Source organism: Vombatus ursinus, unplaced genomic scaffold (genome assembly GCF_900497805.2).
Source record: "Vombatus ursinus unplaced genomic scaffold, bare-nosed wombat genome assembly UNPS02010461.1, whole genome shotgun sequence".
In the NCBI taxonomy this organism is placed as follows: Eukaryota; Metazoa; Chordata; class Mammalia; order Diprotodontia; family Vombatidae; genus Vombatus; species Vombatus ursinus.
This window is the reverse complement of record NW_020950239.1, coordinates 10,121,085-10,137,235: the sequence shown is the minus strand read 5'-3', so window position 1 is coordinate 10,137,235 and position 16,151 is coordinate 10,121,085. Positions and strand designations below refer to the sequence as shown.

General features: G+C 40.4%; 1 protein-coding gene across 2 annotated transcripts in view; it reads left to right on the top strand.

Annotated features, from left to right (window-relative positions):
- RASGEF1B (RasGEF domain family member 1B) overlaps positions 1-14,562 on the top strand; it is a 43,712-nt gene extending 29,150 nt beyond the window's left edge. For both annotated transcript variants that reach the window (XM_027854483.1, XM_027854482.1), the window contains exons 8-14: positions 305-407; positions 2,301-2,380; positions 4,922-5,017; positions 7,687-7,782; positions 8,771-8,894; positions 9,710-9,782; positions 13,565-14,562. In XM_027854483.1, the coding sequence (XP_027710284.1) occupies positions 305-407; positions 2,301-2,380; positions 4,922-5,017; positions 7,687-7,782; positions 8,771-8,894; positions 9,710-9,782; positions 13,565-13,589 (597 nt within the window). In that variant the 3' untranslated portion in view covers positions 13,590-14,562. The remainder of the gene's footprint in view (positions 1-304; positions 408-2,300; positions 2,381-4,921; positions 5,018-7,686; positions 7,783-8,770; positions 8,895-9,709; positions 9,783-13,564) is intronic.
- Positions 14,563-16,151: the final 1,589 nt, after the last annotated feature.

The window sequence follows — 16,151 nt, the reverse complement described above, 5'->3', positions numbered from 1 at the left end:
CTCAGTAATCATTGCATTGGGCTTCCATCCGTCCTCTGGTAGGCCTGCTCAGTAATCATTGCATTGGGCTTCCAACCGTTCACTGGTAGGTTTACTCAGTAATCATTGCATTGGGCTTCCATCCATCATCTGGTAGACCTGCTCAGTATTCATTGCATTGGGCTTCCATCCATCCTCTGGTAGACCTGCTCAGTAATCATTGCATTACGCTTCTATCCATCCTCTGGAGGCCTGCTCAGTAGTGGTTGTCTTGGCCTTCTATCCATCCTCTGGTAGCTCACATCCCACTGCCATTGTTTTTCAGCCTGTGAAAAAGAAGCACCGAGCAAGAATGATTGAATATTTCATTGATGTAGCCCGGGAGTGTTTCAACATTGGCAACTTTAACTCCTTGATGGCAATAATATGTGAGTACGTCTAGAAAGGATCTTGCCATTTTCCTGGTAACGGGACTGATGGAAAACAATTGTCAACAAAAAATGAGCAAAAGATGAGGGTTTTCTAAATCTAGCAGCTTATTTTATGTTCCAGACTGCAACCCTCAAGAAAAAGTATATATAAAACACATTTTGAAGTCACATAGAGGCAGATTTGTTTGTAAGACGCCAGGGCCACCTTAATCAGCCCATCTTGGCCCAACTTGGGACTCGGCAGTCCTCGGTTTGCTGGTAGTGTGATTGGGAGGGAAAGGAAAAGGAGGTAATATACTTCTAAAGGCATTGCTTTCAGGCTCCTCGTTAGTTTTTTTCTCATTATTTTTGTAAGAATATTTTGGCATGATCTCTTACCATCATCCCCCACCAGCCTTGGTCCATTTATGCAGGTACTTGGCTCCCCCATTAGACTTTGGGCTCCTTGAGAGCAGACTGTACTTGCCTTTCTCTGTATCTTTATGACAGAGCACAGTGTCTGTCACACAGTAGGTGCTTAATAAATGCTTGTTGACTGACTGACTTTTTTAAAATAATAATTCACTTATTTTTAAATTATGGAATAAACCAAACATTTTCATAACATAGTATAATAAAAAAGATGATTTCACATGAAACTGCACATTTATAATGTGTAACTTGCTATTCCTTTTAAATATATAGTAAAGTTACTGTGTAAATTGTTTTCTTTTTTTTTCCTTTTTTTCTATCCTCCCTCCTCCCATACTGACTGACTGATTTTGAATAATTTAAGGCAGTGAAGCCACTTCTTGCCAAGGGTTTGGAAAGATTGTGCATCAGATACAGGGTCTGGGACTGAAATAGAATCCAAATCATTTTTGAAGATGTATAGACAAGGCTGGCCTAGATAAATGAGACAGAATGGAGATGTGTCTATAATTTGGACCTTTTTTTCCTCTCCCCCTCCCCCATTTAAAACAGTCTTTAACACATAGTGACAAAAAATCCCAACAAATTTCCTTGCCACTTTGGCTGAAAAATTCGGTGGAAATGAGCCAAAAAATCCCTCCAAGTCATATTTAAACAAGGGTTCTTCAACTTTTTTGCGCCGGTCTGGTGAAACCTATGGAACGCTACTCAGAATAATGTTTTTAAATGCACAAAATAAAATACATAGGATTATAAAATAAATCAATTACATTGAAATATTATTTGAATCATTGATTGAAATATTATTAAAATATGACAAAATTCCATATTCACGGACCCCAGCTCAAGAACTCCTAACCTAGAGAAAGAAAACATCATAGTTCCACAGTCCCTGTGTCAGAGGGTAGAGGGAATAAGCCAGTCACTGCACCAAGTGCTTTACAAATGTGATCTCATTTCATCCTCACAACAGCCCTGTTTTATTACTGCCATTTTACAGATGATAAAACTCAAGCACAGACAGGTTAAATGACTCACCCAGGGTCACACAGCTGGGAAGTGTCTGAGGTCATATTTGAACTGGGGTCTTCCTGACTCCACTCCCAGCCTGCACCACCTAGCTAAAAAATTGGCTTAATTTTCCTTGCTATATAGTGGCATCAGAGAACCTGTCTCTCTTTCTTAAAGTGTGAATATCAGAGGCCTGAATCAGTTGGACCATTGGGAGCAATTTTCCTGTTTAATTCTAAAGACATTTGCATTTAATTTATTAAAACTAGATTGAACTCCTGCTGTGCACAGAATAATAAAGCAGGCACAAGTGGGGGGATTTTTGGGGAATTGAAGGCACGGTTGCTAGAGTTTACAATCTATAGGAATTTGTAGAAACATTGGTAATGGGTGCATTTTTAGAATCCAAATTTAGACTAGAGTTCTGCATTTGATTTGCTTTTTTTCTTTTTAATTTTACATGGAAAGCTGGCATGAACATGAGCCCTGTGTCCCGGCTAAAGAAAACCTGGACAAAAGTGAAGACTGCCAAGTTTGACGTTCTCGAGGTAAACACATCTGATGCTCTGAAGGAATCCCAGCATCCTTGGGCTCTTGCCAAGGGAACCCGCCTCACCATACCTCGTGGATGGATTGGCTTTGGACCCAAGGAGACCCAGCATAATCATCCTTTAAGACGCAGGGCAAAGAGAGATGCAGTTAGAGGAGATGGGAGCCATTAACAAGGCCCTGACTTGATATTGAGTGGGCAGTTTTCCCTTTTTAAAAAAAGATTGTGTCGATGTAGTTAACTTATTAAACGATCCCCTGACAGTGGCATTATAGTCTTAGGTGAGAACCTTGGTATGGCAGAAGAAGAGGGACTTTGCAGGATTCAAGGACTTTGAAAGAAAAAAACAGTCACATAACTTTTTTTTTTGGCTAGGCAATGGGGTTAAGTGACTTGCGCAGGGTCACACAGCTAGTAAGTGTTATGTGTCTGAGACTGGATTGGAACTCAGGCCCTCCTGAATCCAGGGCCGGTGCTCTATCCACTGCGCCACCTAGCTGCCCCGTAACTTTCAATAAATATATGGTTACTATTGTTAATAGTAAATGTAAACCTCAAAGCAATATTCTGTAATAATGACTCAGGTCATTAACCTATATATAACCTATACATACATACATACTTACGCATATACATACATACAAACCCATTTTATAGATAGGAAACTGAAACTCAGCAGTCTTGCCCAAAGACACGCAGAATGCAGATGTGTTAGACAGGATTCAAACCCAAGTTTCCGAACTCCAAGAGCTGTGTTCCATTCCCATAATATCATACTGCACCTCTCTCTTTCCGTTCATCCTCTCTCCATCTCTCCCTTTCCCTCTCCCTCTCCCTCCTCCTGCTCCTCCTCCTCCTCCTTCTTCTTCTCTCTCTCTCTCTCTCTCTCTCTCTCTCTCTCTCTCTCTCTCTCTTTCTCTCTCTCTCTGTATCTCTATCCCTCCCTGTCTCTCTCTTCGTAACTCTATTCCTCTCCATCTGTCTCTCTCTCTATCTCCCTTTCCCTCTCCCTCTTCCTGCTCCTCCTCCTCCTCCTTCTTCTCCTTCTCTCTCTCTCTCTCTCTCTTTCTCTCTCTCTGTATCTCTATCCCTCCCTGTCTCTCTCTTTGTAACTCTATCCCTCTCCATCTGTCTCTCTCTATATCTCCCTCTGTCTCTCCCTGTCCCACTCTCTCCACCACCTCTCCATCTTTCTCCAGACCTGTGATATGTTTGATACCAGGCACTCCAAACTTAGGAAAACTCCTCCCGATGCATGCTGGCAACTTTTCTGCAACTTAAGGTATTAGAGAGTTGTCTGGGAACACTCAAAGGTTAAGTGACTTCACCAGTGTCATTGATAGTATGAATTGGGGGCAGAACTTGAACCCAGGTCAGGTCTTCCTGACTTGCACACCAGTAATCCATCCACTTCCCCACTTCATCTCTACTCAAATGTTAGGGGCTGTTGCTGTTATGCTGTAAGGATAGGGCCAGGGACTGGACCTGGGATTTCATGATACAGGAAACTCCAATGTGAGGAAACCTTCTCCACCGATGTAGGTTCAATACCTTTTCTGCAATTTACAGCCTTAGTGCTTAGGCACCAAGAGGTTCATTGCCTTACCCAAGGTCACACAGCCAGTATGGATCAGTGGTACAAGTTGAATCCAGGGCTTCCTGAATCCAAGGGCAGCTCTCTACCCACTCTGTTGCAGCTGCCTTTCATGGATCAATAACCACATGAAATTATATAAAGAAGTAGGTGCTTCTTTATCCAGGCATTTTCTCATCCTTCTGAAACCACCTGGAATTATTCTAGGAGATGATGATGAATGAGTCAATTCCAAAAACCTCAGGATTAGGAAATATGGTTAAGATTACTTAAGTGACTATTCATATTTACTAGCCATTTCTCTAATATGTCTCCTTTCATTGCCCCTAAGGTGATTTATTAGTAATTTTTTTTTATCAAATGCAAGCAGTAGGTTCTCTGCAGAGGCTGACAGAATGTGACCTCATTATATTTCTCTAACCATCCTCATGCTCTAATTATCCTTTATATCAAGGGTTCTTAACCTTGTTTGTGCCATGGACCCCTCTGGCAGTCTGGTGAAGTTTATGCATCTCCTGTCAGAATAATGCATAAAATAAGATACCTAGGAATACAAAAGAAGCTGAGTGTCTCGAACTAGTCACCAATTTTTTTTAAGTTCATGGACCCCAGGTTAAGACCCATTGCTTTACTTAAAAATTAGTCAGTGAATTTTTCTAATGTTGTTTAATCAACTAATTGCCAATGATGGATTTACTTTCAAATCTATGAATTTGGACTAGTCAACACTATCAATTCTTACAAATAGTAAAATCTGTTTCAGATATCTGAAAAGGTTTATGCTTTACCATCTATCCTCTACATTAAAAAGAAACCCTACCCCTAATCTGAGTGCCTTCACAGAAATTAGCTTGCTATTTTCATAATTGTCATTCTAGACAAAGTACAGTTGAATCTTTTGTTAGGAGATGCTGAGTAGTAATGCTACTTCTCTTCTGTGTACAGCATCAGATGGACCCTTCAAGCAATTTTTATAATTACCGAACAGCTCTCCGAGCAGCAGCGCAAAGGTCTTTGACGGCTCAGAGCAGTAGAGAGAAGGTAGGTTGCAAAAATAGACTGTTACAAGAGGCTCTTTAGTGTGAGGCCACATGTTTTATTATGAAATGAAAAGTAATGTCAGTGTTTTTATTGAGCCTCTCCTTTTTCTTTTTGGGCACACCAGAGGAGCTTTAATCCATTCATCCTTTAATACCCGGGGGGAAAGATACAATTAGAGGAAGGCAACAGTAAATAAGACCATGAATTGACCATTTTTTGTTAATAGTTAACTTGGTAAATCATACCCTGACAGCTGCATTAAAGTCTTTGATGTACTGCCCCATTCTCCTTAACTTGCCCAATCTGTTTCCCCATTGAGTTCCCAGAAGAACCATGTATGTGTGAACATGGAAGAAGAAAGCCCAAACCTTATCTCTCTTTTTGGAAATAGGGACTGTTTGTTTTTATTATTGTATCTCCTGATGCCCAGCATGTAGTCACTGTTGCTTGTCAAAGCAAAATTGAATTATCTTCAAAAAATGAAAGCCCGAAGAAACATTACAACAAAAATAAGTAATTTTAAAACAGCCCTTCTGAAAATCAAAGCCGAGATTGACAAAATTGGAAGCAAGAAATTGAATTGATCAATTAAACTAGAAACTGATTTTGAAAAAACAATATAATAGGTAAATGTGTCGTCTGATTAAAAGAGAAAGAGAAGATGACTAAATTGAAAAAATTCTCGACAAAAGACAGTGAAATAAAAGGAAACGCTCAGAAACTAATTTGCCCAGTTATATGCCAACAAAACTTTGAAACAGATGAACATCTAGATTAACTGAACAAGAAATAATTTTAAGAACTCAGTTTCAGAAAAATTCATTGACCAAGCCACAAATGAACTCTCAAGGAAAAAAACCCAAGACCAGATGAACTTACAAGTGAATTCTATCAAACATTCAGAGAAAAATTAATTCCTGGATTATATAAACCATGTAACAAAAAAAAAAAGTAGGAAAAGAAGAGAGCCTGCCAAACTTCTTCTATGATACAGATATATATGGTCTCAATACCTATCCAGGAAGGGACTAAGCAATGAAAGAGAACTCTTGATCAGTGAATACTATAGTTTAGAGTAGTATAATAATACTGTTATAATATACATAGCATTATAATATGTATGGTATTATAATATTGCAGTATTATAATAATACTATTATATATATAATATTATAACATAGTTTACTGAATGGTAAAGTGTTATCCAAAAGTCTGCAGTAATATATTCAAATGGAATTTATACCAGCAATTCTGTTGTTGTTGTTCAGTCATTTCAGTCGTGTCTGATTCTTTGTGACCCCATTTGAGGTTTTCTTGATGGAGACACTGGAGTGGCTCGCCATTTCCTTCTCTAGCTTATTTTACAGTTGAGGGAACTGAGACAAGCAGAGTTAAGTGACTTGCCCAGGGTCACACAGCTAGGAAGTATCTGAGGCTGGATTTGAACTGGAAGAGAAGTCTTCCTGACCCCAGGCCTGGTGCTCTATCCACTGCGCCACCTAAATGATGTAGATATCACCCGATAAAGTCTCCCTGATTTTTCTGTGACTAAATTGAATAAAAATTCAGTAATGACTTACCCATTGTATTTAGCTCCAGATATGATGACAGTCAGCCCAAATTTGAATAATCCCAATCAAGCTCCTTACCAGCTTTCTGGTATCTGAAAAGCTTCTACTAATGGTGGAGATGTCATTCCACAATTAGAAAGAAAATGCTTAGAGCAACAACCTCTGTTTAAGATAACTAGCTCAAAAGAGAAGTGGTCAGCAAACTATGGCCTGCAGGCTGCCTGTTTTTGTATGGCCTGAAAGCTAAGATTGGTAACTGGACATGGTCCTTGACCCACAGTTTGCTAACCCCAGCACGAGAACATAATCAATATCAGATATTTTCCTGTCTTCAGAGGGAGTAGGAAGGCACTAGTCACATGGCACATGGGGTGTAGGAGGGTGGCCGCCGAGATGGAAAGGGGAGGCTCACGACAAGACAACCCCCTTCTCTCTCCTCTATTTTACGCTTCTCCCAATATATTGCCATACAATGGTGCTTGTATGATGTCCCATGTGAGGAGTCTGTGGCCATTCTGGTAAGATGAATATCACATTTTCTCACTAGAAAGCAGCAGCTGGCCCTGGAAATTCTGGCGTACTCCAATGTTTTACCTTCTCAGTGGGCTTCCAGCGATGCCTGCTCATGTTAAAACAGTGTGTCTCCTGGACCCAGAATTGATAACGGGCAAATACATTGCTGTGTGATAAAGAAGGTGAAAATAGCTAGATTTGTGTGAGATTTTGTTCTAATTTCCATCTATAGAATTGGGAATAAGCCCATCAAAAGCTTCTTTTCCCTTCCCAGTATGATATTTCTATCATTTCTCCCCTGACTCCCAAAACTCCCAATCACTTTGCTTAGAAATTCCTTGGTAGCTCCTAATTGTAAAATGAAATTATTGACATGTCTCTTTTACTAGAAAACTATTGGGGTTCTTCCAGGAAGAAACCGCCTCAGCTCAATGAAAGGCTCCACCTGTTAAAGCCCGGTGACACTGCCTAGGATTAATGGTTAATATTGTTCCATAATCACTGTCTGTTAAGACCTTGCTCTCTTTTCATCATCGGGCACATGTTTCTTGTAAAAGAAAAACCAGAACCTTGTGTTTTCTTTAGATGGTGATTCCCTTCTTCAGTCTCTTTATCAAAGATATCTACTTCCTCAATGAGGGCTGTGCAAATCGCCTTCCAAATGGTCATATTAACTTTGAGGTGAGTGGATTAAATATTCATTTATTATTACAAATAATAGCCAGCATTTATACAGCACTTTAAGGATTGCAAAGCACTTTACAAATATTTTCTCATTTTATTCTCATAACAACCCTGGGAGGTAGGTGCTATTATTATCCCCATTTTACAGATGAGAAGCCTGAGACACAGAATTTCAATGACTTGCCCAGGGTCACACAGCTAGTGAGAGTCTCAGATAGGATTTGAACTCAGATCTTCCTGATTCTAAGTCCATCACTCTCTTCACCAAGCCACCTAGCTCCCTAATTGGTTTTTTCTTAATTTCATGCTCCTAATTGAGTTACCACCAAGTACAAAGTGCTGAATCCATAGTACCATCTAGCTGCCTAGTATACAAAAAACAATTTACTAAAAAGCAGGGTAATGTACCATCTTATCAAACATCATTTGTGGGTCTCTCCTATAAAGTCATATCCATGTTATCCCAAGAGATAACAGCATCAGGCTCTTTCAATGCCTTCTGAGTCATAAAAGAAAGGTTAAATTTCCTTTGATATACTTTTATTGTTGATTGTATTTCATTGTGTCTCAAAACTATGAAAATGTGTTGTATCTCTACAGTGTGTGTTTTGGCTTTTCCCCAATATGGGAAAGTCTGTCATATGGAAGAGAGATTAGGCTTTTCCTGTAGGACTACATAAATAATGAGTGATTGTCTTGAAGGTGGTGGGGAAGAAAGTGAAGCATTATAGCAACACGAAGTGACAAAACCAGTATAATACAAGCCCTACCATTCAGGGGCTTAATTCTTCTTTATGGGTAGAGATCGAACCCTCATGGTGATGCATAGGAACCAATGGGAGACCTCACAACACAGTTTTGAAGTGAAGAAAGAATGATAACACTCACATTGAGAAAGTGCTTTAGCTAGGAATTGTTTCCTTCTTACTTAGATTAGTGAGAGCCTTTCAGGTTTGATTTGTGTGTTTCTTCCTTTCCCTTTCAGAAATTCTGGGAGCTGGCCAAGCAAGTGAGTGAATTTATGATTTGGAAACAAGTAGAGTGTCCCTTTGAGAAAGAGCGGAAGACATTACAGTATCTGCTCACCGTTCCAGTCTTCAGTGAGGATGGTGAGCGTCATGTTCAGTTGACAACCTCTCTGGCATTCCTCTTGGAATTATCAAAATAGCAGCACTTGGCCCTTCCTTCCTCCTGCCCTCTGATTATCTGTCCCCTCTCTGATCTCCAAGATGACCCAGAATGTATTCTAGCTTTCATTTTTTCTGTTCAGTGAGCTGCAGCTTTGGGATTGATATCATTGGTGTTACTCAATTTCAGCTGGTGCTTTTGAATTCTCTCAAAAAGAGATGAGTCTGGATAATGTAGAGTGAGAAATGAATGAAGAAATTTACAAGATTGAAAAGTCAGCCCAGTAATGTTACTTGTCTATTAGTTTAAAAAAAAAACTGGGAATATCAAGAAATGATTTTTCTCTTTCCCTCTTGGCCCAGATTCTTTGATGTCTTTGGGTATGCATGCAGCATAAATTCTCTCCTAAGCATTTTAATGAGCTCTGTTCTGAAAGGGCTTTTTGTCTGGGCTCGGTCATCACATAATCAGAAGTGAGTGATACCTATGTTCTTAACAGAATTGGGCATCCATAAGTGGTGAATCATATGGTGGGGCAGCTGGGTAATTGAACGTCAACAGTGGGCACAGCCTACCTTGCTAATATCGCCTTTCTTTTTTTTAAATTTATTTTAAATTTTATTTTTTGATTAACAAGATGCATTTTTTCTCCCTCCTAAGTCTCTCACAATTGGAAATTAATACCAAATAAAACAAAGTACACATAACAAATATGCATAGTCAAATTCCGACCTTGGCAGTTTTTTAAAAATCTGTTTCATTATGTACCATATATCTCTCTTCTTTCTAATTGCAGCTCTTTACCTGGCTTCCTATGAAAGCGAGGGCCCAGAAAATAACACGGAAAAGGACAGATGGAAGTCTCTAAGGTATATTCCAAAGGTTGTTACTCATCAACCTGAGTGAAATGGTGGTGTTCCCACGGTCCCTCAATAAAAGACAAAAATGGAATGGTCCCAGCCCCCAAGGAGCTACGAGTGTGCTAAGTGTTGCAATCACTATATGTGGTTCTGCCAAATCTGAAATATTCAGTGTAACCAACATGAATTCCCCTCTATATGGCCTCCCTTTGAATGAAGCCGTCTTCCCCATAAAGCATGGAAGACCCATGTAGATTCACTATCGTCCACGGTGTTGATACCCCCCTGTCACTTTATTTTTTGTTTATTTTTTATTTTTCAAAACTCACAGGTAAATAAATATCTTTCTGAGTTTTTAGTTTTTCCTTCTCACTCGTTTCATCTTCTGAAATGAATTATTCTTAACCCATGGTATAGTGGAATGGACTTTGGACAAGGAAGCAGGACACTTGGGTTCCAGTGATAGTTCTATCCCCACCTTCCATTTCCCCCTGCCTCCCTAATAGGCTAATTTTATAATCTCAGTCCAGTTATAATTCTCTAGACCTCAATTTCTTCATGTAGAAATGAAGGGAGGATTGTGGACTAATTCATTTCCAAGGTTGCTTCTAGTTCTCAAATTCTGTGATAGTTATTTGTGTAAGAATGTTTTCTCAAGCAAAGTCAAGATAGGAGGTTTTTTCAAAGGGGTAAAATTAAGAAATTGGTTGTTCAAGGGATACTATAATCTAAACTTAAGCTTGTTTCTATTTGCATTCTTAGCACAAAACTATACAGGAATTTTTCATCTTTGTATCATCTTTGTATTACTATTTTTATTCAGATTTTAGAGGCCTGGGGCTGGTCTTCCTTCTGCCATCCAAGTATTTGGGGAGACCATTAATAAAACCCATTTCAAGTTAGATGTGTAGTTAGGAATGAACCACGATGTAGATCTAGTAGCTCTCCTCTGAATTTGCCAAAAGTTTCCACTGAAAGGTGCTAAAAGCTCAATATGCATGTTATGGGTTTGGGAAGATGACAAAAAAAATAGAATTATCCCTCGCCTTATTAGAAGATACAATGAGAATTCTGGAGAAATTTTTTAATAATTAATTTTCCAATTGCAGGAAGAAACAGAAGCATTAGCACCAGCCATCCCATTTTTTTGTCGCTTTTCCCCAGGGCTCACATTCTAGCCACTATTCACCCAATACCCAATCACTCATGCTCTTGCTCTCTGCAGTTACATATCCCAGTAACTCTGGCCACTGGCCTGGAATTATGGGGGTGTAACTAGCCTGGTGTGCAGTAGGAGTCTCATCTTGATAGGGAAATATCAGCTAGTGCGCCTTTCAATATGCAAAATACTGTGATTGTACAATGTCTTAGAAATAGGGGTATATTTTAAAGTCAGTGTAACTGCCCCTTCTAATGAACATAATAGGGAAAAGACACAAGACAGAACTAGAATCTTTCCAGGTTTTGCTTGTTGGTTGCTTTTAAAAGTGTTGGGTTCTGATTTCCTTCCTAAGAAGAAGTATTGAAATTCTCTAACCACTTGTCTTCTTAAACGTCTTGACTGTAATTCCTCCAAGTAGTTTAGCCAGATGAAAAAGATGGTAGTTGGGCACATTCTCACTTGATTAGCACAATGACCATGTGAGATAGATATTACAACTATTACTTTTCCATTTTACAGATGGAGCTACTTAGGGTTATCTGTAATATTAAGTGACCTGTCCAAGATCACACAGCTAATAAGTAACTGTCAGAAAATCTAAGCCAGGTTTTCTGACTCAGTCCAAGTCAACAAGCATTTATTAAGTACTTACTGTGTGCCAGGCACTGTGCTAAGCAGTAGAATATGAATACAAATAGACAGTCTCTGCCCTCAAAGAGCTTACATTCTAATGGAAAAAGACAGTATATGAAAGTGGGAGAGGATGGAAACAAAGGTACCCACCATGGGTCATACATAGTAAAGTAGTAGAGAAAGTTCCAAGCGTAACCTGGAGAGGAATGAGATAAGGGCACCCTCTAGAAATGGAGGTTCTGGAAGGAGCCATCTACTCAGATCCCAGAGACCAGAGTGGAGGAGGATACTTCAGATGTGTGAATTCCAGGACTGGAGTGAGCTGGGACGTGGCAGAGTGAGTCCAGAGTACATCCTAGAGAAGAATGAGTCCAGTGTTTCAAAATCCCAGAGTTTGAGTGTTGGAAGGGACCTCCATGGCCATATTCGTCCAGCCAAAACCTTAAGAGTATCTCCACTATAACATCGCATGACAGTAACTGATCATCTAGCTTCTGCTTGAAATCCTCACAGAGGGACTTCAACTAAGAGTTCATTGCCACCGAGTTGGCCTTGTGTACAGATTGAATTTTTTTTTTTTGCTTTTTGGTGAGACGATCAGGGTTAAGTGACTTGCCCAGGGTCACACAGCTAGTAAGTGTCAAGTGTCTGAGGCCAGATTTGAACTCAGGTCCTCCTGATTCCAAGGCTGGAGCTCTATCCCCTGTGCCATCTAGCTGCCCCCACAGATTTTAAATGAGAAAAATAAAACACTTACTTTGCAAAAGTTAAAGTACCATATTAATATAATCAATTATTATTAGATAGTTGCCCCCATATGATGTGATTTAAGTAGCATTGGATTAAGTGACATCTGCTTCACCTGTCCCCAAAAAACCATCCCCTTCCCTGGTGCCTCAGTGTACGAAATTTCAACATTTCCTTTGGCTTCTTATTTTTTCCCCTGAAAAAATATATATTCTTGAGAAAAGTATGCATTGGACTAATTCACATTAAAAGTGACTTAATCTGAGTATTCTAATTGACTGGAAAGATTTAAAGGCACAGGGTTGAGGTGGGGGAGTGGAGTTATAAGAAAACTTCAGGAGAGGCATTGAAATGGACAGAGGGACCCTAACAGGAACCAGAAAGCCACTGAATAAACTCTTTTGCAATATCACCTGGTCTCAACTGAGTTCAACTATTTTTTCTCTTCTAACTTCTCCCCTCCCCTTTTTTTGTGCTAATCGGATAAGTAAGTCAATAGGAAATGATAAACATCTTACCTATGGAATCCAGGCAGGTTAAAACAATCCCATTTCGCTTGTAAATTCTTCCCTACCAGACATTGTGTGTAAAAAAATAATAATAATTCTATAAGCTAGGTGACAAGAAAACAAGGAGCTCATAATTCTTTAATCTGCCCTCCACTGGTAGGTGCCATCTATCTGCCTGTAATTATTTCCCCTTAGATCGTAGAAAAATTCTCTCCCTGTTCAGCTTCTGACATGGAATTACCTGGAGTAGCCTCTCTTGGAGATTAGTTTAATGATACGCCTTCTGATTCTCCTTCATTTAAATTCATTTGCCTTTCATCGCATGAAGGAAAGCAACTTTTAACATCCAGCACAGATTCAGTTCCTCCACAGAATGAGCCCTTCTTTTTTTTTGTTCAGTGTGTGTGTGTGTGTGTGTGTGTGTGTGTGTGGCACACTCAATCAGTGAACGCTGCCAGTCTATTCATTACCATGCTCAGGACTTTAAAGCCCTTCCCTTAACCAAGGAGGAAAAGCACAGATCCATTAATTCCTGTCTGCTTAGAGAAGACTGTGTTCCAGGAAACTATTTGCAAACATTCTCAGGAATGCTTATCAAAAATTGAAGTCTGACCTAGACCCTATTCTTTCCTTTCCTCTCTCCATCTAAATTTGTAAAAACAAACTACAAGACAAGTATAAATCAGGCTCACCACACTGATGCATGATGTTCTCTCATGGATGATTTTATTTCTTTTCAGGTCCAACTTCTTAGGCAGAGCTTAAGGTGAGAGAGGCCGACGTCCACTGCTGTAGCTACACCATCGCTGCTGTGTACTCGCTCCTTCGGGAACACATCACGTCATCATTGTTGCTTTCGGCATCCAGTGGTAGGAAAGCGATAGCTACCCCGAACTCAGCAGACAGAAGAAGGGCTCGTGTGAATCAAGAAAGCAAATTCATTGGAGAACAAAGGAAGAACAGACTTCCTACAGATGACAGATTGAGTTATCTTGTGTGAGATTCAGACACTGACTGAAGGCGGCTTTGACAGAATCCTCTGAAGCTATTGGAATTGCCATGTGATTCATCTTTCTTGGACTCTCCGTGGGAATGAATCACTCTGTACTGGAGGGAGAGAGAGAGAGAGAGAGAGAGTCTGTGTCTACATGCACCCTTTTGCATTATTTGGATTGAAGATTTGCTGCTAATGGGACATACCAAGGCTCGATGCTGACTCATAGAAAGATGTTCACTTAGGAAAGAAAAAAAAAAGGACAGAACCTCCTTCTTGCTAGAAAACCATGCTCAATAATCCAAGAGGCTCAGCTTAATTGGTATTGACAGAGAAAGACTGGTCCAATGCTGTCTACTGAGTTTGTTTCAATTGGGTGTATGATGTGGTGTGTTTTTTGTGGGTTTCCCTCATCCCATAAGATATTGAGTTGGCTGCTGGTTAGCAAACTCATTTTTACTAATATAAATTATTTAAAATAATGAAGCTTAATTCTGTGGCATGGAAGATGGCCACTAGAAAACTGTCATTTGAAGTTGAACTATTTGACATGCTAGAAGGTAGTTTTCTTTTCTTTTCAGCTGTTTACAGATCACCACTGTGTTCTGTCATTATTTCTTCAATAGTCTTTTGTTAATCATAATTTTCCATGACAGTTATTTCTTTTCCTGTGTAAGTTCAAACAATTTTACTTTTTCAAAAGATTCTTCTAGAGTACCCAATACATCTAAAATATCTATTACATCATTTCTCTTGGTTGTTTTAATGGTAATATTCATGTGATCAACATGCAATGTGGGCAGCATCAATATATTATGCACATGTGATAAATCAACATGATGTACATGGGATCAGGCAGTGGGATGCATACATACATACATGATCAGCATGTGCTGTGCACGTGTGTAAGAGGTAGGCCTAATGCCCCACTCTTAGTCCAAGTTCAGTTTGGGGACAAAATCGTCATTGAACAGTTAACAAAAAGGTTGACTGTGCCCTATACATCAAGGATACAGAAGTCTTTAGCTGCAGCTTTGGTACATGCATCCTCTTCCTACCAAAAAACTCATCTGGTCAGCATCCAGAAAAACATGGGTCAACTAGACCCCTGGGGACTGCTTTGTTTCCCCTTGGGAAAAGCTAATCCCGGTCCTAAGAGGGAGGCCTAGGCCTCCCCCACATTGTGGGAAAACACTGGGAGACGTTAGTCCTATTACATACCACCCTCTGGTGGCAAGGTTCCCAGGATCTTCAGTGGGACCTTTCACTTCTTTCCAGACTCCAGGAATTCCATTGTAGTAAAAGCCGACCCATCCTCTGCTTCACATGGATCCCACCACCCAGTGGAGGAAGTCATATTCTGGGGTATAGTAATAAAAAAGCGGGGGCTGTCTTCTCTGGGGTCAGAGTACTCAAGTCTTCCTCAGTGCTACTGTCATTCTGTGTTGTTTCTGCTTTCAGCAGGATGCTGTGAGAGCTCTGGGTCAGAGACCTTCTTTCCGTCCCTGGGACTCTGTTTCTGACTGCACCCTACTGGTCCCCACCCCCTTCAGGAGAGCTTCCTTCACCAGCTGCATTGATTATCCCTGGGTCCTCAGTGCACAGCCTTTAAATGCTTTAAAAACTGAGAGTTGTCTCTAGTGATTCAATGCGCTAGACCAGTTACTTTTCACTCTAATTTTGCTGACAGTCCGACAGACTGCAGACCTGCAGGATGGTCCGCAATAACCAGGGAATGCTGGACCTAACACCCAATGCCCTCCCTAGCAGCCTCCTCTAGCACCCACTGGTCTGACTGCTCTGCGTCAGTGGGAGTCAAGATTGCCCATACATGACCAAAAGGGCTCGAGCGGCTGGGCACCACCAAAAGTGTCTGGACATCCAGGGACCCCACCATCCAGATTTTTTGTAAGCCACAAGACCACTCATCCCAATTTGCTGACTATTCCAGATGTTAGAAGCTGGTCCGCCTCTCAGTTCGAGTTTAATTTTTGGACAAAATGAGGTGCTCATAAGTCATTGACCAGTTAACACAAAATAGGTTGGTTTTGCCCTAACACACCAAGGATATGCCACAAGGCTACGATGGCCCTTAGTTGCAGCTTTGGTGGACATGACCTCCCTCACCTCCTTATGGGAACGTATCTGGTCAGCAACACACGGTCTCAGGCACCCACCAAGTTAAAGAGGCCTAGAAGCTACATGGCTGGGGCTTTTTATGCTTTTAGGTGACCAAGAAATCACATCCAGGAAGCTGAAGCCTTCCTGTTCCTGGAGATAGCTTTGTCTCCTTTTAGTGAAAACTGATCCCTGTCCAAGGAGGAAGAGGAGGG